General features: G+C 41.5%; 1 protein-coding gene across 1 annotated transcript in view; it reads right to left on the minus strand.

Moving 5' to 3' along the window:
• Positions 1–6,851: 6,851 nt before the first annotated feature.
• The window catches only part of rtn4r (reticulon 4 receptor), a 46,244-nt gene continuing 30,196 nt past the window's right edge, over positions 6,852–22,899 (minus strand). The window contains exon 2 of the mRNA XM_084359339.1: positions 6,852–8,917. Coding sequence (XP_084215465.1) covers positions 7,536–8,917 — 1,382 coding nt within the window. The 3' untranslated portion in view covers positions 6,852–7,535. The remainder of the gene's footprint in view (positions 8,918–22,899) is intronic.

Below are 22,899 nucleotides of genomic sequence, written 5' to 3' on the forward strand. Positions count from 1 at the left end.
GGCCCATCAGGCAAATCCATCAGACTGCCCTCAATCTTCACAGAAGGACAGAAGCACCACCAATCTAAGAATGGGATAGTTAGATGGTGCATTGTTATTTTATAGTGGCAGTTTGGCAATTACACTTATTTCTAGTCATTTCTCCTGAGTTTTGTCACCCATCTCCACTCCTTTGCCCTTCAGCCAATCACATGCCAGCTGCTGTTAGCCAACTCATGTGTTAACGTGTTAACTTTCCACAGGGAAAGACACTGCACTCTCTTTTAGCCCATCTTGTTGCAGTGAAGATAATAAAGAAATAGCATTTGAGTCCACTGTTAATAATTTATTGAATTAATTTCATAATGTGTCGGTGAATTTTTAAATATATTCCTGTATTAATACGATTATTCCATAATGTTTTATTTATGCATTTAATATTTGCTATTTTGGAGTATTAAGCAGCTGGGCTGTGCACTCTGTGAGTATTACTAGGTCTACATGGTTTCTGAGCAAATTACAATGGAAAGCTTACAACTGCTGTGGCGGGTTCACATCTCCTTGACTTTTCAGTTTAAATCAGTCAGTCAGTGTGACTCTAACACTCTAACACTCTAACATCTGCCTCTCTGCTGGAAAAGCTTAGGGTTGAGTTGAATGGAGAGCTTTAGTGTGTCATTAGGTCCAACATTTTTTAAAGTTATAGTCAGCAACAATTCAAATTCTGGGGGTGGGGGGGACCCATTTGCTTCAATTTCCTGATATTAAAATGATTCATTGGATAATATTGAATTGTGTTGTCTTTTATCCACATTTATTATTCACATCAAAAGCCAAATCTGGTGAAGCAGATTTAACTACAATTTTTGATAGAGACCTATCCCTGATATTATTAAAATATAACAAATGGCTGTTGGTGCATATTGGAAGTATGATTACATGGGTGTCAGCTGCAGAATAACCGCTAAATGCAACATTTTTCTATGCTGATTATTTTCCTTTACCAGGGATTCTTCCACAGCCTGTAGTTATTTTTGAATCCCTGCCAAGATGCTAATGCATTTTGCATCCGGACCCTCGTTGCAGATGGAGGGCCCATAATTAGCTTCATTTCCCTTCATCAGTGCAGAAAGAGGCTAAATCTGTTACTGAGACCAAGAAATACACTCCGACTGAGGGGTGGGTGTCAGTTGTCGCACTGTGATGAGAAAGTTCTTGACGTCCAGCAGGAGCCTGCAGGCTCAGGTCATCGTGTTTCTGGGCACTGTTAAATGGAGCTGTGGCCCCGGCATGGCACTGCTGTCAGACCTCACAGCCTCTGCCGACAACTTAGGGGGCTTGTAAAGAGGCCAGGGCTGATGGGTTTTTAGTCTCCTTGGGCAGCCAGCTGGAAGAAAATTGGAATGATCCTGTGGTGTGTGTGTGTGTGTGTGTGTGTGTGTGTGTGTGTGTGTGTGTGTGTGTGTGTGTGTGTGTGTGTGTGTGTGTGTGTGTGTGTGTGTTACAGTGTCTGTGACAACAGGACACACTTTGAAGGTCCAGAAATATGGGCATATAAGTGTGTAAAAAAGTAAAATAAAAACTTCCTTCTGGCTTGACTGAAACTCCAAACTAACAAAATTTGGCAGTTTTTACAGATGGGAAGCCAGTGAGAGATTACATCCATGTCATTGTTCGAGTGAATCCAATTGATTGGTCAGAGCTCCTGAGGGGAGAGTGATCTGGGAGAATCCATGTGCAAAATTACAAAGAAGCTGTGTAAGTGTGGGTAGTTGCTCCAGAGGATGAAATGCAATCTAGGAAGTCCAGTTTGACTTACAGCCCTGAGTTTCAAGGTTCATCACATGTAGGAACACTGCACTGACTTTGTAATAGTATAACGCAATATTACAACTGTGTAAAGTTATTACAGCAACAATCATTTTAAAATCCATCTTGTGAGGGAAACTAAAATAACACTGCTCATGTTACAAATGGTGTAAGTCCATTGCATCTGCCTGCCTGGCTCTGCTTGGTTTGACTTGGCACATCAGCCCATCATGGCACGGATTTGCATTTCCTTTACAATAGGGCTACCTGCCTGAGGGTCAATTGATGACGTGCTTGGCTTGTGAAGTGGTCAACAGAGCGGCTGTAAATTTTTTATCCAAAAAATCTGCTGACAGAGCACCATTAATTCACTGGCAAACATGTTTAAATTCCTATAAATTTTTTCACAATGAAACTCCTCTGTTATTTAGTTATTCAAATGCTTTTTATTATGAAGCAGCACAATCAGGAAATGGTGGCTGAAAACAAACAATACAGCAGATATCCACAAGTACCGAACAGGGACACAGGAGATAAAATTTTCTCAGGTTTACTGCACAGATATGAGTTGAGTCTCATAACACAGGCTCGATTGAGGGAGAGAAGGGGGTCGTAACGGGTTGGCCGTGATTGTGAGATGTCACCGCGGCCCACTTGGAGGTGAACCTACTCCAGAGAAGGTCCATCTTGGGCATGACTTGGCTCAAGTCTGCGCAGTAAAACTGGGGATGGAAATGCAAATTGACAGGCTTTTCGTCGTTAAGGACAAGTGTGAGCTCTGAGTGTCAGAGTCATTAGGGAAACTTGTTGTTGGTCCAACCGGCCTTCATGTGGGTTGCTGGGGCTAGGTGAGCCCAGCATTGCAGGTGGGTGATAAGTAGTGTAGTAGGCCACCTCCTCTGTTCATAGATGGCCATTCCAGTTTGACATAGATGGATTCCTTTACTCCTCTTTCAAACCATCTGTCTTCTCTGGCCAGGATGTTTACATTGTTGTCCTTAAAGGAATGATTCTTCTCCTTCAGATGTAAGTGGACAGCAGCCATCTGGAGAAAAATCATTCCTTTAAGGACAACACTTATGCTATCGACATGGTTATCTACATCCTTAATGGGCTGCATATACTCTAAAATAAACATGAAAATGGACCGGTTTATAGCAATGCTTTGGTTATACAGCATTGGATATCTGACAAAATTTAAGCCACATCTGACATTGCGTTGACTTGTGTTAACAGTGAAGTTAGCAGGAATGTGGGCCACAGTAAAGGGGAATTAACCATCAAAAGTAGTAAGAAGTGGCAGAAAAAAAGTGCAATTTAACCAACACACTTGGAAAAATGACCAATTACGGCTCAAAATCCCCTAATTAAACTTTTTTTTTTTTTTTTAAATATATATAAATGTACCTTGTTATGTCTTGAGCACTGGATAACACCATATCACATCTGTTTTCCAGGGATAATTCTGTACATTAACTCTTTTATACAATATGAACATATAGGCATTATTTGCATGTTTAATTCAAACCATTCATTCTTATTTTCAAAGTGTCACCAAAATATTGAAGACAATTGAAAGAAATCACACCTGGAAATCCACAGAGAGCTGCATAAAAAACAATAGTCTGCTATAAATAATTGAAAAGATGAATGGAGGTATGGAGAGACCATAAAATCTCATTATGAAGTATGTGTGAATGTAGAGGAGAAACGTATACTTCAATGTGTGAATGAGACATGATGTACTGGTGAGGGCGGATCCTTGTGTCTTGCCAAATGTTCCAAATGTTATTCATGCTAGGAGGAACTGTAGCTTCCTCTCAGCGTGAGTCTCCTTTTCAAAGTCTGAAATCCACAGGCCTTGTGTTTGCCAGCATGGAAATGCTTCTGATGATCAAGCTAATTTAAAAGTGTGCTCTTGAAGTCGAGACACTTGATGATATTTTTATCGGAGAAGTGCCTTTTAAGTTATAATCCAGGACAAGGACTTCTATCGCAGAACACAGTGGTGATTCCTTCCAGTGCATGTTTGCAAAAAGCATCAGCAGCGATTTCTGCTAAATGAGAAACAGCAGCAGTGATTTGTTTTAAATAAATGGAAAGATATACATGGTAACATGAACAGTGACAGGCAGCATTGCTGAATCATTGATAGTGGAAAAACATGGAGACAGAAACTAATACTTTCTGATGCAACATTTCCAAATGGTTTAGCACTTTCCTTGGAGACAGAAAACCAAAATCTAGGAAAAGGGGAGGTATGTATAACTGTTCCAAATATCAGGCATACCAAAACCTGTTATGTATGTATGTATCTTTATCTAATAAGAATGAACACATGTCATGTATATGTAATGGGGGACACGTGTATGGATTTTTTTTTTTTTTTCATTTTATTTAAAAGGTGGCTGGCTGGTTAGCATTCTAACTTCAGTAGATATCACTGCAAAACAGTAATCAAATTCTGTTAATAATTTCTGTTAATTTGTGTACAGTTTCAACTAAAATCTTACATATTGCACTTGTAATTCTATTTATAATATGTTTTAGCTATAAACTAAAAAGCAAACTGCATTAAAAACAAACTCTAAGGAAGTAATAATCACCTCGCATCAACCATTATCCCTGTAATTGTAAATCTATATAAAAAAACATGTCAAATATAAAAGGATCCTTGTTGAACAAAAGCAACAGTTAATTTTATCTGCAGGATATTGGACATACAAAAAACAAAAACAAAACATGGTTTTAAAAAGAGGTGAACCTGAGTTCAGGTTGTTTTGGTCAACTTTCTCTCATTTGTAACATGAGCGGAGGTTTCAAGTGATGGAAAAATGGTAGAGAATTATTAAAAACAACAAGAAAATGTTGGTAACGGCAGGGATGATTGTGATCTTTCTGACATGCAAATGAGTGAATATTTAAAAAGAAAATGCTGTTTGATGAATCTGTTATTAAGATACTGGGTAACACAGTGAAAGTTGTTTTTCAGATATACCACACTTGTCAAATTCATTTTAAGATTACAGGTGTAGTTGTAAAGTCATTTTAACAGATGAATAGGATCCAGATAGCGAGTGATTGCCTGAGCAGATATACAGTAAAGCTTTGACAAGGTTTGAGTAAGACACAATTACTCTTCTCAGCCTGCAGCTGCTTGTGTGACAGCAGAGGGTAGTGGGACTCTGTTGGAGGAGCCTTGTTGATTTTCCCTGTTGATTCCTTCTCAAGATCGATATCTTCTCAGGTCCCCTTCAGTCCTCTTACTTTCTAGGGTTAATCGACGACAATGGGAAGCTCCGGGGATTTGTGGAGACCCTGCCTCCTAATCCTTTCACTTGGTATGAGATAAATTGAGGGCTGTTGAAAAGATCTTGACTTAATTTGGAGCCGAATATAAGTCTCTACATTACCCTGGCCTGTGGTCACGCCAGCGTGGACCCACCACAGGCAATTCACCCCTGCAGAACTGTATAACAAGGTGACATCTCAAAGCTTAAATTAATTTGTATTCAAATGTTGCACACTGTATTTTCCATGTCAGGGAAGCAGAGCAGTGCTTTATATGACGCCTTGAGGGCCCCTCTGTTCTCAAAGTCACGCTTGTGATGTGAGCAGTCACTTTTTGAATATTCCCACAGCATTTTCATACACTGTTTAATATTTCACTCAAAATTATAAGAGATGTGGCAGTGTGAGTAATATACATAACTAGTTCTAATCATATGCTGAATTTCGTTAAGCTGCCTGGGGCATTTCATTCAACATCGTCACACTGCAGCACGTGCAGCAGTCACTTCAGACTTGTAATATATACAGCATGGATGGGTGTTGATGTTGGATTGTGACCGTGTATTAAAATTCATATTAAAGCATACTCATTGATTTGTTTGATCCTTCAAAAAGCCTTAGGAGATTGAACCAAGAAAAGAAGTTGCAACTAATAAAGATCAAACAGAGGCCTGCTAATTTTAATTCATGAGTTATTCTTAGACCAACGGTTTCTTGACCAGAGGATCAAAGTTAAAATGGCTACATCAGCTGGAAAGCAGAGGTGAAAAGTTCGAAAAAGCAGTGAAGGAGTAATTCATCTCATCCCATTTATTACCGCTCTTTATTTCACTGAAACTGAGCAGACACTGCCGGTTTTCTCTGGACTGTGTCGAGCGCTGTGATGCCAATGTCCTGAAGAGGCTGAGGAGAAAACAAACAAAATCTGGATGCCCGAGGTTTGGGAAGAGGCCAGATTTGACAAAGCAGTCAGTCATCACTCTCCCAACAATCCTGAAAACAATGAACACGCCACAGTGGGCTCGCCATCTGTTTGGGAGGAGGAATGCTGTTTGGCTCTCAATATGGTTAGTGAGACATAATGTGAGCTGCTGTTATTGCTAAATTCAAAAGCATTTTGTAAATTCAAATGCATTTTGGTACTCATTTAGAGCAGTTTTGCTGACACAATCTTAGAAAATGGTTCCCCTCTAATGTAGTTTTTTTTTCTCAGCTCATTAAAATGGTACACCAGCGATGGAGCACAAAAAGATCATCATGAGCTGCAAGTATGAAGTAGAAGAAGTCCAGTAATTAAACTATAAACTATATATCACTATAAAGTAAGCATTTTTTAACCACTCACTTGTCTTTTGTTTGCTTTTATGGGATTATTAAGTAAATAAAATGTCCAAAAATTGTTTTTAGAAAAGGTAAAATTTGGCAGTAACCAAATGAATGCCTTAAATTTGTTAGTTTCGTCTAACCAACACAGTTCAAAAGCTATAAACAATTATCATTGTTGTATGTCAATTAAAGAGAAAAAGCAGCAAGTGCTCACATTTTAAGGTCTAGTGTATAGGGTTTAGTGGAGGTGAGGTCATAGATTGCAATGAACTGAACACCCCTTATCACACCCTCTACTCTTTAGAGTCAGCGTTTGTCCTTTTGGGATTAAAGGTTGGGTTGTCCTCCTTCCCAAAACCTCCGTTTTTGACAAGTTGAGAATTCTTACAAACTAGACCTTTGAGTGTCCTTTCATACTAGAAAATACCACACAATATCAGAGAAAATCTACGAAATAAGAACTTTTATTCATAATATATTCATACTTGTACACAAGTAAAATAAAATGCATATCTATGGTTCCATTGCAATCTCCATAAACAAATTGACAGCATTCTTTTGGTAAATGCTACCCATACACCCTTTCTGTCATGAAAATAGAACTAAAATTGGGGGAGGTAAAACATCTGTTTTTATAAACATAAAAAAACATAACATTACCCAACAAATGCATCACTTTGAATAAATAATGGGGGGAGATCGTTTATCGTCATTAAACGGACCCAACATTCTTTGTGTGCGCTCGGTCTCTGATTTCATGTATTTGTTTTTTTCATTTTTTTCATTTTTTTATTCTTCCGGTGGACTGTCTAAGCAGTAAAAGCTTTTGAGAGGGAAAAAGGAGGAGTCTCCGAAGTGTAGCTTAGACACAGTACAGTTAAGTACATAGAGAACAAACAATTTTGGGCACCAATTCATTATATACATTTGATCTGTAGTGTTCTGTAAAGGCATCCATTTTGTTAAATGTACTCTAACGTCCTCATCATTGTTTGTCCTCACCCATGGTGGGTGAATGTGAATCCCCGCTTTTCAGTCACTGTCTGTTGTAGATGTCACTGCATCTTCTGTTATCATTGTCATGAGCATCAACAATCTTGAGTCCTGTGTTCAGAGTGATACCAGGAGTCCTAAGACATGGCTAGAGATATCCAGATCATGGGAATGAAGAGAAAGCGCAGCACTTGCAAAGTAGATCCCCGGCCTTTGATGCACTGGGTGTCTGATTTGGGCTTTTTGGAGCACTTCTTTTTCTTTTTGTTTGACGCTGTAGATGATTCCAGATTGTCTATAAGGTCCGGGTTTAGGTTTTCCAAAGTCTTGTCCAGGTTGTTGGACAAGGTTCCAAGTGGTCCATCGTTCTGCTTGTTCTGGGTCTCGTTTTTCGTTCGTTCCGGCTCCTTAAATTTAGTCTTAGACATGTTCTCCTTTTCCTTGAGAGGGTTGTTGGTGATTTGGCGGCTCTTGCCAGACAGGATGGAGGACTTGTCATTATCTCCAAGGCAACACCTGGGAATGGTGTCCCCAAGAGGATTTTCAGTGGAAGAGAATTTTCCAGACTGTGCCTTGGAGCTGAAGAGATTGGTCTGGACTTGAGGTGTTTCCACACACCCCTCCAAGTCTTCACTTTTCAGTCGTTTCAGGTCCTTTCCTGCCAGGAACTCGGGAACATTGCACTCCAACTCAGAGCTTGAACCTTTGAAACGTTTGAACCAGTCCCACAAGGTCCTCGCCCGGCAGTCACAGATCCACTGGTTACCATTTAAACGCAAATACTGGAGACCCACCAGTGGGTCCATGGTCTCCCCAGTCAAGACAGTGAGATTGTTGAAGAACAGGAACAGGGATTTCAGCTTACCAAGATCAGTAAAAGCCCTTGGTTGGACATAGATAACTCGGTTCTGGTGTAGCAGCAGCCGATCCAGATTAATTAGGCCTCGAAACATGTTGTCCGTTACTATCTTGATTTTGTTATTGTGCAAGTAGAGATAGGTGAGGTTGGCAAGGTCCAGAAAAGTGTCATCATGCAGGGTAAGAATGTTATTGTCCTGCAGGTAAAGGTACTGTAGGGAGAACATTCCTCTGAAAACCCCAACGGGGAGCTCTGACAGGCCACACCTGTGCAGGTGGAGGGTGTGCAGCTTTGTTAAGCCTCGGAAGGCTGTAGGGCTGATGGTGCGGAGGTTGCTGTTGTCTCCGATGTCCAGTTCCTCCAGTTTTTCCAAGCCGTAGAAGGCTCCAGCCTCGATGTAGCTAATGTTGTTGGAGTAGAGCCAGAGAACAGTGAGATTGTGGCAAGAGCTGAAGCTGGTGGACCTTACCACCGTCAGCTTGTTGCTCTGGAGGAATATCCGCTGGCTCCGCACGGGGATCTCAGTAGGGATGGAAAACAGTCCTTGTTGTTGGCAGGCCACAGTGGGCCTGGGCTCACTGTAGCACACACACTTGGCAGGGCAGCTGTCAGTTTGAGGCACAAGGTTCAGCCACATCACCAGAAACAGGAGTCGCCCCCCTACGGAGACAGATAAAAAGAGAAATCAGTGGATTAGTAAATAATGTATGCAAATAATGAAAGTCACAGTTCTAATATAGCAGCAGAAATCTGTAGAAATAGATGAATTCAGGTCAGAATGTAATATGCTTAAACCTTTGAGAGAACACCCTACAGTTTAATCAGATTGGAGATCATTGAGTCAGTGTGATATAGAGCATGAGGGTACCTCTCTTTAACTGTGGGTACAATTCATTTTTAATGTTTTGTATATTTTATACATTTTTGACATTAAGGACGCCACTGTATGAGAATTTAAGCTGACGACACTGCACAAACCATGAAACTCCCTGAAAAAACAAATTCCAAAACATTTCCTTGCAATTCAGAACATTTCTACAGAACAGAGAATCTTCCTGATCACATCGATTCAGCATGCATTTGAACAGCGTTGTTATTTGAATCTAGGGACACATTTCCTTCCTGCTGACGGGAAGACTTCGTTTTAAAATTGGGCGTGTGGCTTTTATGTGGAATTAGCATGCTCTAATAGGGCGGACATAACTAATGGTGTTTCAGCGTTCCTGAGGTTGACATTTAGCCTGACGCTGGGAGATAAGCTTTCATGCCAGGCTAAGAGATTGATGCCTGGGGCCAAGGTAGAAAGAGGGCTACAGAGGCCCTGTTAGAGTTTCCACTGTGCAGCCATGACTGAAGCATTTTTTTTGTGCAGCATGAAGGTGAGATATGCAAGAGGTGTGGTAGCACTCAGAGCGAGGCTTGTAAAGATTCTTGTATGTGTTTGCCCAGCAGGCATTCATGTTTAAAATAAGGCACATTCCGCATTTGCTTACATTAATTATTTCTGCCTGTCCTCAGCTTGTTTCTCGCGATTAGTGAAATGGGCTGGATTACCACGAGTGAATGATCACTTCTGACATTACACACTGTAGGTACAGCCGAGGTGAAAAAAAAAATACAGTGCATCTCTTCGGGCTCAATCATTCCTTCATGTAGAGATAAAGGTGTCAAAGTGTCACCGCATATGATGGCAGGTACTCCTCCAGATCTCTCCTCTGAATCCCCTTCAGAGCCTGTCCTGACTGAGGATTTCCAATCTCTGCTCCCATGCACATGTGAGGAATCCCTGGCTTGCAGGAATGACAGGTAGTGAGGCTCTAGAAAAAATGCATGAGCCTTTACTCAGCCCTCCCTCCATCCCCACTCTCCTCTTCTCATTCCCCTGCAATGTGTTGCGGTGCAGCTCATCTCTGGACCTTGTTAAACGGAGCTCTGGTGTGGCCTGACAGCAGCCCTCTGCTGCACTTTCCTTCCAATCTCCCTGCTCAGCCGTCAGACTGCCACCGGAAAGCTGTCAAGACTTTCCGCTCTTTCTGCATCGCAGCACTTTTCCCTCAGCACTGCCTAACAATAGCAATATTTTATCGCACAGCACGCTCCGTGTATCTCCTCTGCCATCTTCATTTTTTTCCCCCCGTGCTGTCTATTCATTAACGGGCTATTTCCACCCACGCGTTGCATGTCAAAGCCTGGTTTCCTCAGCTCTCGGCGTAATATGTCTTGTCTTTGTTAGCATCTGTTGAATGACAACATAAGCCCCTCAATGTCATCAACTCCGTCCCAATTATTTTTTTCTCACTAGCAGCATCTTCACATCTGCACCACACTGATTGCATTACCATATTCTACAAACAGAAATCCCAAGTCATGGCTTGCTTACGTCTTTGTACAATTTCATTTCTTCCATAACCCGATTTTTGAATAACCTCTGCCTGACTTCACAGTTAGACCTCTCACCTTCCACTCCAGAGACTTGTATGCTGTGTTTACACTATTGATCGGAAAACAACACCAGTCTTTCCACTCTTCTCTACTGAGTTGTCTTCACTTCAAATCTAAATCGTAGCAAAGATTACATAAAGAGGAGCTAATGTTTATCTGTTTGTCCCCACAGCTGCTGTTGACACAAACTCGAATATTGTAAAATGCAGTATCAAGGTTTTGGGTGAAAAAAACAACAAAAAACAATCCATTCCTTATCGTCTTTTGCCAGCTTTGGTTTCAACACTTAATCTTCCCCTATCTGCTGTGTCAAAACAATGCCCCGAGCACTGCCTTCCTGTTTCAGATCCTGCCAGTGGCCTCTCTTCTGAGAGCTATATTATTGTACAGCAGCAATCATCACTCTGTTTAAGAGCAGACAAGCTTCTTTGTTTCCTCCTGACTGACATTTTTGCCCCTTCAGCTTTGAGTAGAGTACATCACTTCACCCGCCCTCCCTCCTCCATGACAAGCACTTCTATTTACAATAGGAGCCTGAAAATATACGTGGGCAGGTCAAAGAAATCCTGCTGACCAGTGATACAGCTTCTCTGCTCAGCTAATTAAATTGTCCGTCAAAACAAATTCTCCAAAATCCTGTCAAGTTGCTGAGGACAGTCTGCTTAGGACATTAAATTGGGCTGATATTGGTCTTGTGCCAAAAATTGGATAATGGTCTCTTAGTGTCCCTTGTTAAGATCGTGACATGCTTCAGGCATGACAATCTAAAAGGCCTGCAATGAAACTGTCTTTGGCCTGCCTCAACACCTCACCTAAAATGATTTCTTTAGTATAGATTTCAGGAGCGCTATGTCCTCTGGTCCAAAAGAAAAAATAAATACTGGGAGAGAAAAATAGCCTGTGGATGAATAATATCAGCTAACAGCAACTTCAAGTCCAAAAATATTGGTATCAGTTCCCTGCTCGAGGACACTACATTCAGCAGCAAAAACAGAGAGATGCCCACAGGAGTGGTATAAGTGGGCACAGGCAGCTTTGTTTACTTATTGCATGAGTGTATCACTTAGCCAGACTCCTCGCTCATTTGCATGTGTCCCTGGCATGTTCGGAGCTCCTAACAAACTCTCAGCACTCCTTTGTCTTACTATGAAAAATACAACATGCATTTTAAAAACCTCACTCATGCCCCGAAACCCGCAATGAACACAAGAGGGCATGTCGGGACAGCACATTGAGAGGGGCCCCGATTCATCACGGTGGCTTTACTTTGAAGGGCCGGGGATTGAGCAGGGACGGCTAACATGACAGTCTTATCCCCCTGGCCCAGAGTGGAAGTGATGTCTCTGTCAGAGATGAATCACAGTAGTTCTCCAGAGGGACCTCCTGGCCTCTTTCTGAAATCATACATTATTGTGTTGCTCAGAGGCGGGTCTGCATTTAATATAGTCATGATCCTTCTCTCTAAGGTCATGTATCTTGTGTGAATCCATCCATGCATACGTAAATTGTTAAAAGGGAATAACTTAGAGAAACTGTATAGGATATGACAGCTGTATGAAGCCCAATTTTGGCACAGCCGAGGCATCTATAAATGACTTTGTGAGCTAGGAGAATGAAGGGCAATAACTTGGGTGCCCCGCAGATTCACAAACACAAAGCTGTCATGAGGAGTGAACACAAAAATATGAAGATTATATTCCTTCACTCAGAAACAATTATGTTCAGCTGTATTTCTTTTTGAAAAAAAAACAAACTTATTAATGTTGTTTTAAAATCTCTTTTATATGCAATTTCAAGCCAAGTCAAGTCAATTTTATTGGAATCGAAGGGCTAATACTACAATCCAGTGCAGCTCTGGATTCGCTATTCCCGACGTCTAGACTTCTGTCAAGCATAAATCAACTGAATGGAAATGACAAAAGCAACTGCAAAGTTGGCACAGCAGGTTTCACAACGCAAACACCACATAAGAAAAAACTTGCTTTGTCACAACTCTGCTATCTAGCCAGGAGAAATCCTTTTAAATTGTGCATAAAACAGGTAGTTATCAGCAAATTTCAAAATTCAGCCCCACTCTTGATATGTTTCAATGGAGTTTGAGTTATACCGTCCTGGATGTGAAGCAACTTACAAGATGTACTCTTGTTCCTGTAAATGAATCCCTTTTGGTCTACTTAAACTTTTTTCCTTAATTCTGAATCAGTGCTTCTACTTTCTTTCATGTCAAGTTTTTGATAAAGCACTACTTTTGGAGAGGCGAGAATTACAGAGTAGCCTACAGTTACACTGTCATGGCAGACCAGGAAGATATTCCATTTAGAGTTTGCTTTGAACCTCTTTTCCCTCATAAGCCTGTGAAAAAGTTTTTTGATAGAGAAGAAATGGTCTTCACTTTCAAGAGCTTCCCTGAATTACAGAGGGATTGGCTGGTAGGGCATATTCAAATGGAAAAGGTTGTGATCAGAAGGCCACATTGGCCCTTTCATGGCTGCCATATTTACCCTGTCACTGAGAGTGTTTCGTTCAAAAGAGCTACTTTTCTTCTTTAACTTAGTTTTCAACACAATTGTTCTGACTTCTAGGTCAAGTATTATTTCCTCACTTTTATATTCTCGCATTTTTTTAACCTCGATTCTCTCTAAACTCACTTCTTATTGTTGTCTTAACCTCTACGATGTAATGAAGAGTTCACAACCATTTACCGGTGACTTGATAAGTTGATTTAATGTGAATAATTTTCACAAGTTGCCTATTTTTCTCTATCTCAAACTAGATATAAATAATAATCAGTCCACTTCCTAGAAAAGCTTACACACACACACACACACTCTCACACATTGCAAACACACCGACAAGCACGCAGAGACAGATTTATGCCTGCCTTTTCAACTTTGATGAACCAGATGCCATGATCTTAAATAAAGATGCACACAGCCAATTAAACAGGTTATTTAGGGCTTGATAGACTAGAGAGCCGAGCTGGAGTCCCCTGGCTAACCGTGGACTGTTGCAGGGGCATCAGTGGCGGCTTCGTGCATGCAGACGAGGATACAATTAGAAGATGTACAGGGGGACAGATGAGGTCCTGTTTGACACACATCTGACACAGCACTTGCCCAAGCAGATGGCTCATGAATAACTGAGGGAACCGGAGGTCGGCGGCAGCAGGAAAAACAGAGCCACAGTCTATGAGCGTGCGGGTGGGAAAAGAGGGTCGACGTAGATCTGTATGCACGCGTGTGAACATACATGGAAGTGTCTTCTTGTCTACAAGGAAGATGAAATCAACACCTATGCTCAGTAAATACCTCTTCTTCGGCATAACTGCGCTGGGCAGATAGTTTGTCATACGACACTACTGAGAAGTGACAGCAGTAACAATAGGCAGTCAGCTCACAATATCCTGACAATGAGAGAATGAGCTTGCAATCAAAGGGCTGTCGGATCGAATCCCTGCTCGGCTGGTGAACAATTGGAAAATAAAGTGGAAGTGAAGAGTTCTCCCTTTCGACAACAGCCATCAAATTACCATCGACCCTTGAGTGATGCACTGACCTCCCAGCTGCTCCAATCCTGATTCAGTGGGATTGCTGAGTGAGGTTTTGAGCCAAGTCAAGACTGAGCTGTGCCTGACATTTACAAACTGTTGTTGTGTACAGGGCTAGAGAGTAGCTCCATAAGTAAATTTGATCACGTAGTAAAATTTTGTACTTTAATATCACTGTATGCATCTTTAAAAATCTACTTCACAACATTTCATAGCCAAAGATGTTCTTTTTACTCGACTTTAACCGTTTTCAGTTAGAAACTTCTAATTTAAAGGAGGCTAATAACATTCATTTTCAGGTTCATGATTTTATTTTTTGGTCACTTCTAGGATATGAGAAGCAGCAGCACTGTATTCCCCCTCTGTCTGAAACCCAGTCTGCTCTGATTGGAATGCTCATACAGGCCTGTGCCAGCTCAGCTCACCATGTCAGCTCTGTACGTGTGACATGGTGATAGTGTGATGTCAAGATGTCATGCAATTAAAGGCGGAACTCCTGACGAGGCATATCAGGAGCAGAGGAGCTCCCGTTGGCGCAGACTTTGGCTTTCTGTAAACTTTCAAGACACATACATACACAATAAACTACAAACTGAAGAAAAGGGGAAAAAATAGCATGATAGGTCTCCTTTAAAGGTACTTTTTGTATAAAAAATTGATTTTTGAGTCTTATTCTCACCTCGTCAAAAACTGAGGCTCTGGGATTGACGGATGGGTCGGCCACCATCCCTATCATCAGCTTATAGAACATGAAGTGAGTTTTTTACATTGCGGTAATAATATTTCTATGATTTATTGTGGCCCCATAATCAAGTTTGCAGTGGGGGACTTGGCATTCTTGACACAAAGTGGTCAAAATCGATGCAGCGGAGGAAGAGATATTTTGACTTTTAGTCCCTGGGTCAACAGCCAGAATAATTGATCCCACACCTGCTACAGCAAATCGATAATCATCCTTTATTTGCCCTTCCTGCCAAGTAAATGATCATGTCTTTCAAATCCCATGGTTACTATTGAAGGTTTTCCTTGACTACAGATTTGTAGTCAACAAGTTAAGGTTGAGCTCTTCTAGAGGCACAGAAAACATTCAACTGTTTTCACAGGCTCTGAAGTTCTCCTCATGCCGATTAACTTGTTTACAGCATGTACAACTGGTGAAGTGTCCCTTTAAGTAAAGGATGGATACTTGCTACACCACTGTGTGTATATAGGGACAGCACTCCTGCAACTATTAATCAACTTAGTTGCTGAACTGACAACGCTTTCTCTTCTAAGTTGCATTTAAAAATGGCTGAAATAGAGTTATGTATGCTTAGATTGCCACTATAGTGGATTAATTGCAGTGTGGTGGCAGAGAGCCACTGGATTAGGGGGCAAAAATGGCACATTCCTCACAACTCTATTGTATAGTTGGCAGCAAACCAAGTCACCCTCAGCGGTGCTGCTGTTCACTGTGAAATGTTCCAAGGAAGGCATTGGGAGTCAAATCTACCCGTGAGGTTTTGCAGAATGGCTCAAATCCAGCTTTATACCCGCCTCCACATGTCACAGACATGGGGAATTTCCACATGTGAAACCATGTACAATGCATAATTCAAGTAATGTAAGCTGAAAATAATGCAGCCATCCGCCGAGCACGAGCGTGTGGGGGTGTCCAGATGCACTCTTCAAGCCACAGAGGAGCAAAAATTCGGAATGCCCTACTTTGGGTTTTGTGCCGTGCGGGCTGCCAGTAGTGCAGCCAAGCATTTTTGCTTAACAGAGTGTATAAGGCTTTATCTTATCTACACATGGCTGGAGAGAAAATAAATGAGGGTAGCTGCTCCAGTACGTGCCCCATGTGTCTCGGTGTTTCTTAGCTCTCAGGCAGACACAGGTGTTAACAACATTTTAGGAGGCATCCTTTTTTGTTTAAAGAAGCACGTGTCAACCCCCTCAAGTACTAAGAGGATTTGTGTCAAAACCTAGCATATAAAGGAATACACAACAAAGAAGAAACGGCATTGTGTCATTTCAGAATTAAAGTCATAGAATGTCAAGCAACTGAACTCTAAGCTGCGTTTGTTTGGTCCTATCTGACATTATTTCTTATAGGTGTGTCATACAGTATGTCCAGGGACTGCTTTGAAATGTTAGGTGCTATGATATGTATGTGCATGGCGCTGTGCATGTGTATTTTTTATTGAACTCGTACTTTGTATGTCTAAAGGCTTTTCCTCATGGTTAAGAACATATGGATGGATAGAGAAGAAGTGATGTGCGAATATAAGGACATTTTATGCCTGTGTGCTGTCGAAAAACTGATAGTTAACAGTGATTGGAGCTAATTTTGATGGATTGATTTTTTTTTTACTTCATTTTGAGTTCTACAGTTCCCGAAAAAGCTTTGTGATACAAAGAAAAAGTATAATGCTGCCTTAACGGTACTGCATCTTTTTTTTTTTTTCACCTATACTTCTGCCTCACTCATATTATTTGCACTGTAATCATTGTCAGCTGAGTTATAAATTGATTCAACATGTCCATGCTCAGCCCCGTCTCCAAGACATTACATTCCTGTACAATTAATATGCAAGAGCGGATACATTGTAAGGGAAACAACGCTGACCCAATTACATTTTCTATTAACAAAATGAGGAAATGCTTTGAACCAACGTACCTGAAAAGTCGCAACAATGTTAATAATGAATGCATCGGTGAAATGTGCCCTGATAAAGAATACCATTTGTTTTCTGCCAGAATAAGCAATCTTGCAGCACACTATCCAATCACAAGGACTAAAGCATTTTTCAACTTTGTATCATGGTCTGTTTTATCACGGAAAAAGTCAGCACTAACGTGATACATAACATTTTCTGACATTCTACCAAAATTGCGATCTTCCCATAACCTTAACCACATAGTCTAGATGCCAACCCTGTCCCTGGTGACCACCCTGACTACCTCTCTGCGACTTGAGCCTGGTAGATAAATGGACTAGTCTAATTCAGTCAAAGAAACATTGTCTCATAATAAAGGCAGATATTATGTTGTCACCGCTTCGCAAACAATTTGGTAATAAAACAAACTTTATTTGTAGGAGACTGTTTACAGTGCTTATATCACTGGACAAAATAAGTGATGTTGATTCCAGCAGTATGTGCATCATGTGCATGCGTTCCCATCTGACTAAGTTATGACTCTGAGAATAAGGGGTGTATCATGTTTTGAGTGAGGTCCTTACATTTCAAGTGCTCTAACAAAAAAAAAAATCATGATTCACTACTCCCAAAACTGGTCTCTTACACCGTTCTGGGGCTCTTGTGTCAACAATTTGAAACTGGTGAGGACTGTGAGCCCTCACAGTAGAATGTACTGCACGGGCACGAAGGCAAATGAGGCCTAATGAATCACTGTTGTATTATCTAAAAAGGATAACGGCCCCGGTAAATATCCGATGATGGCTTCAGATAATGCTAACACCTCCTCATGTGGAGTGTCAGCTGGAGAGGGAAAGAGCAGTGACAGCGCCCACGGGCAGCCTCGTACATTTGGGCATGTGAAGATGAGAAAACGCATTGAGGTGGTCTGAGAGGAGAACATGCTGTAATAAGTGGTTACACAGTTTGACGCTAGTTTGATGTCATTGTATGCTATGCATAATTTGCTGTAAGCAAAAGAACGGTTTATTCTGTTTTCCAGGCCTGGGAGTGGAGCGGGTGCAAACATTATACACTCCACATCTTTCTGACAGCTTCATTACGACAAAATTCCTGTGTTTGGCAGCGGCCCTCTTAGACTGGCACTTGCTGTGCTTGTCGAAGAGAAACTGGAGTATTGTGTTTGTGTGGGTTACAATTGGGGGGGAAAAACACATCAAACAAGCACTTAATCTTTGACCAGTCTAGACTAAACCAAAGTCACTCTCGGGGTAATCTATTTAGTTGGTTTGGAGAATTGCTGTGTGGCAAATTATAGGTATGGGGGAAACCAAAGAGGGTTTCTAAATTGGCAGCACCTCTGCTGCTTTGTTCTTGACATGGACTCTCTACTTAACCTTGCAAAGCCCTTGCGCCCAGGATAGAAACAATCGCGAGCACACACATTAGTCATTCCAAGGTCATGCATAGGTGAACGTACTGTACGGTACAGAGTGGTGTTTTGAGTAGGCAGATTTCTCATTCATGTGAAAATGCAATGCGTGATGCAGATAGATCCACTGCCTGAGGCGAGAGGCGGTGAAAATGAGCCTGAGAATGCTTCAAAAGACAAACCATTATTGACACCCTTTTTTACCGCCATAATGTGTCACCTAACCTTCTTCAGTCTTCTCCAGTTTCGCAATATTGCACTCTGCTGAATTGGCCCGCTGACTATGCAGGCTGGCTGCAAATGTGTCATATGCAATCACCTCAGACTGACAGAAGACTGGACAGGCCCAGGAAGACACGCTCTGACCAGCGAGTGTGGCTTCAAAGAACCGCAGACTGAGCTCGTCTTTACTGACGTGGATACGATCCCATATGTCACGGCACACGAAAACATACACACACATACACAGATCCATATGGTTCAGAGGAGAACAGCATGCAGTTGCATCTGCTACACCAGTAGCCACACATCCAATTCAGGATATGTTGTTCATGAGACTTTTAATAATCAGAGTCAAAAATAAAAAATAAAACACACTGATAAGGCTACGAAGGGTGAGCTGTCACTGCATAGGTTAACCAGGTATTTAAAGCTGCTAAAATATATAATCTGTACTAACATGGATCAAATCACTAATTGAGTAAATGAAAGAGGTTGCTTGTGGGTATAATCAACTGACCCAGCAGTCACCCTTACCTCTAAGCATTTTAGCATCTTTCAGCTTTTCAGCACTTGCAGCCATCACACACTCAATGCTGTTATCGGTTGGAAGCAACACACTCACTGCCCCAGAAATGTCCAAACACAGCAAAAACATAAACATATAAATTACAGACAGAGGCTCTCTGCAGATACAGACAATGCGGAAGGGAAGTCTATAAGTTGTTTTGTGGGAAAATCCTATTTACTCTGCCTTTAAGCAGCACTGGTTGGTTAACACATGGCAAATGTAACATGTTACAGTAATGTATTAATATATATTAGTCTAATAATGTGTTGACACGCTTGATTAAAGGTCCTGTTTGTAAGAAAAGTCTATTTTTGAAGCCAAGGGAATAGGAATGAAGAAATACAAGAAATAGTATCTCATAGAAAAGAAGAGTATTCATCATTTCATCAGTACGTCCGAGGCTAGTCGATTATTCAAAAAGGTTGAGGCTATTTAATTGTTCTATATCATCATCACACTATATAATATAATGTAACTGGGCAACTTTAAGACTTAGTGATAACCACTGAATGTGGACGCATGAACAGGCCAGATTGACGCTCTGTAGGAGAACTTCAGGCGTTACAATAGACAATAGATCTTGAGGAAGGCCAGAGGGGCTGAAATGTCATCTGATGATAAAGAAAAATGCACATGGAGCCAGAATGTGCATCACTTTCTTTTCTGCTTTCATATACATACAATAGCACCTACCACTGGATTTGTAATGAACTACAAGAAACTTGAGCGTCTGTTCAAATGAAAGTAACTAATACTATGTAATACATTAAATTTTGGAAGTAACTTGCAAAACTGCTGTAACGCTGCCTTTAAAGGTGCAATATGTTTGCAGTCAGGTTGGCCACCTGTTGAATTCATACTCCAAACAAATAGGGGGCAGCATATCACCAGAGTAACGGCTAACTGCTGCTAACTGTAGCCTACGTTAGCCGAGAAGCTCGTTTAACCAAGCAGTTAGCGGGCCTATTGGCTGACTCTGCCATCACTTCTTATGGTAAAAAGTAGCTAGGAGCTAGCTGGTTAGCATATCCCTGCAACACAATACATGGACATCTTTGACATAACATGAAAACTGTTATTTCTTTATATTTTCTTGATCATCTTTGAATGTTTTAGAAAATCACATATTGTCTGCACCAATGTGCTTTGGCACATGGTCTTCATAAGGGTGTATTTGAGGATGAATAAATATTCAGCATTACATAATTTCTCTTAGTCATTTCATAAAAGAGAATCTTCGTAGGTTTTAAATATTTACTTAGATCTTTGAGCTCTCCTTTCCAGAAATCTGTGACTCTTCTATGACTATGTGGTAGTTTTTAACAATTACATAACATTTTGTAACGGACTTTCATTTTCTATGTCGAAGCTGGCCATCTGTGGCTAGTCCTCGTTGGATAAAATAAGAAATAAGGATTAATTAAAACACCCCGTGCCAAAAGACGTTGGTTGAATCCTGTACAAACTCTTCACAGAGTTATTTTTCACATAAAAAATGCAGACAGGCAGCGGGACATAGCTCGCCATGAGATGACATGTCACAGTGCTCATCAGCCTCTCTTCTTTGTGATGCTAGCCACAAAGCAGCTCAGCTACGCCCTGACATATGGGAGAGTGTTCATTTGAAAGAGATGAAAGGGGGAATCACGTGGGATATGCGGCCCATGCCTTCTAGAAGACCAGGGCGTTTTAATGACGTGTGAATGGCAGAGAGAGAGTGGATTGATGGGTAAGAAAAGGGAAGTCGATGAGCTCTCAGGAGGTGGAAGATGAATGGGGCATATAACCGGGATGAGATGGGCAGGTGGCACCCAGTTTGCAGTCTGTGGTCTGTTCGTTGTTGCGCGGGTGGTATTTACACGGCCTATTTCATCACATCAGAGCATGTTTAATCTCTTATTTACTCAAAACTTAAACTCATATTTACAGCGCATGCAGTTACTCCCTCTCACACAACACATGCTCTCATTCACCATCTCATAAGGCTCCCATTAGTTATCCATTATCTCAAACAATGACTATTTAATTCCTTTTCGGCCCCTGTGCATGACTCATCAGACACGCAGTGGAAGGAATAAAGAGATGTGCCCACGAGCATCCGCAAGAAAGCGCCAGAGGAAGAAAGACATCCTGAGACCAGCAGAAAATAAGAAAGAATCAAATAAATAAATACATTAGGTAGATCATTGTGCGAGCATTAACTAATTCTGGCCAGCTTTCTTGTAGATCCATCTATTTTGGATGGAGGCACAGCCCTGGAGGCATGTTGACCTGGAAAAGACAAACCTCTCCCTTCCTTTCATCTTTTGAGTCAGTTCCTGCAAGCAAATGTATTAGGGCCAATAACACGAGGCCTACTTCTGCTGTTCTGCCCTGTAACAAGAGCACTGTTCTCAGCAGTGTTTTGCTCCCATCACATTAGATTTTCCCACATGTCTTTCTTTCCAAAATAGTGCTGTCAACAGGATGTGTTGGGCTCGGTTGCGCAATGAAAACTATTGAAAATGTGGTAAATATTCGTGGAGGCTGCAATACTCTCTGTCAGCGTATGTAGGTGGATTTCTGACATTAGTGAGGTATAGGATCTCATATCTTCCCCTGCCTCCGCACACGTCTGATTCATTCTTTTTCCTGGACCTTCCACTTAAACCCGAAGCAAGTGAAAACTGCAGCTTTGAAACTGAATTTGGCCGCCTCTGTTGACTCAAACAGTATTGACTGTATATATTAAAGCGCAGCAGAGAATAGAGACCTTCAGGCGCACCATAAGGCCTCTATTCTCCGCTTTGCTTTAAAGAGAGATGACAACAATTGCAGCATTTTGACTGAAAATGAAACAACACTGGAGTGGAGTTACAGAATTTAGTGAAAACACGGGGGTGGATAACAAGAACACTCCTCTTCCTTTGTAGAGCAAATGGAAAAAGAAAAAAATGCAGCAGATCAAAAATGAAGTAAAAGCTAATCCATGCTGATACACAAAAGACGGAGGAAAAGCCAGAAGGGGACATGCTGAAGTAAGTCTCAGCACTTTCATGTCAAGGTTACAGCGCTGCTTGTCAGGAAAGGTGAACAAGCTTTGGAAACTTGACTTTCATCAACCACTGCTTTGAATCCTGTCCAGAAGACGATGGCCATCTGCTCCTCTTTTTTAATATTTTCTGTTGGAAATGTCACAGAATCCATAAGCAAGTTGGCAATCTTATCTTTCAGGAACGAATAAAGCACAACCCGACTGCAGGATCTCTGCAGTGCACCGCGGCAAAGGCACACTTAGTGACTTTGGGAGCCCTCTGCGTCTCCCATTTGGAATTCCTCTTTTAGTTTCAATGGGCAAGGGAGTGGGCTAATGGGTCCTGTTGGAGCAGATATTTTCTTTTGGGACATTCTCCCTATTTTCTTCACCTTGCCCCCAAAAAAGGATTGGAAATAGCTGCAGCCTGGTTGGTTTAATAAGCCCACTTCAGAAAGGGTCTTATAGCGAGCGCTCCCTCCTTTGTGAATGACTTGTGCATTATTTACCACCCGCCTCAGTACCGCTGCGCCCCGTGCAGACAAAGCGGACTACTGCAGGAAAATGGATTTTTCTGCAGAGGAGCTCAGATAGGAAGGATAGAGGGAGGAAAGGTTGGAGACAGAGAGGGAGGGGGCGAAGACAGAAAGACATTAGGAACATACCCACCCAAGCCCAGAATAAGTTAAATTTCTTTGCCTAAGTCTGTCTGCTATCTCCTCCTCCCTCCTCGTCCTCCCTGTTGGCCTGATAAGGGCACTTCTTTACATCACAGGCCT

The sequence above is a fragment of the Pagrus pagrus genome (assembly GCF_965226575.1).
Source record: "Pagrus pagrus genome assembly, chromosome: 8".
Taxonomy (NCBI): domain Eukaryota; kingdom Metazoa; phylum Chordata; class Actinopteri; order Spariformes; family Sparidae; genus Pagrus; species Pagrus pagrus.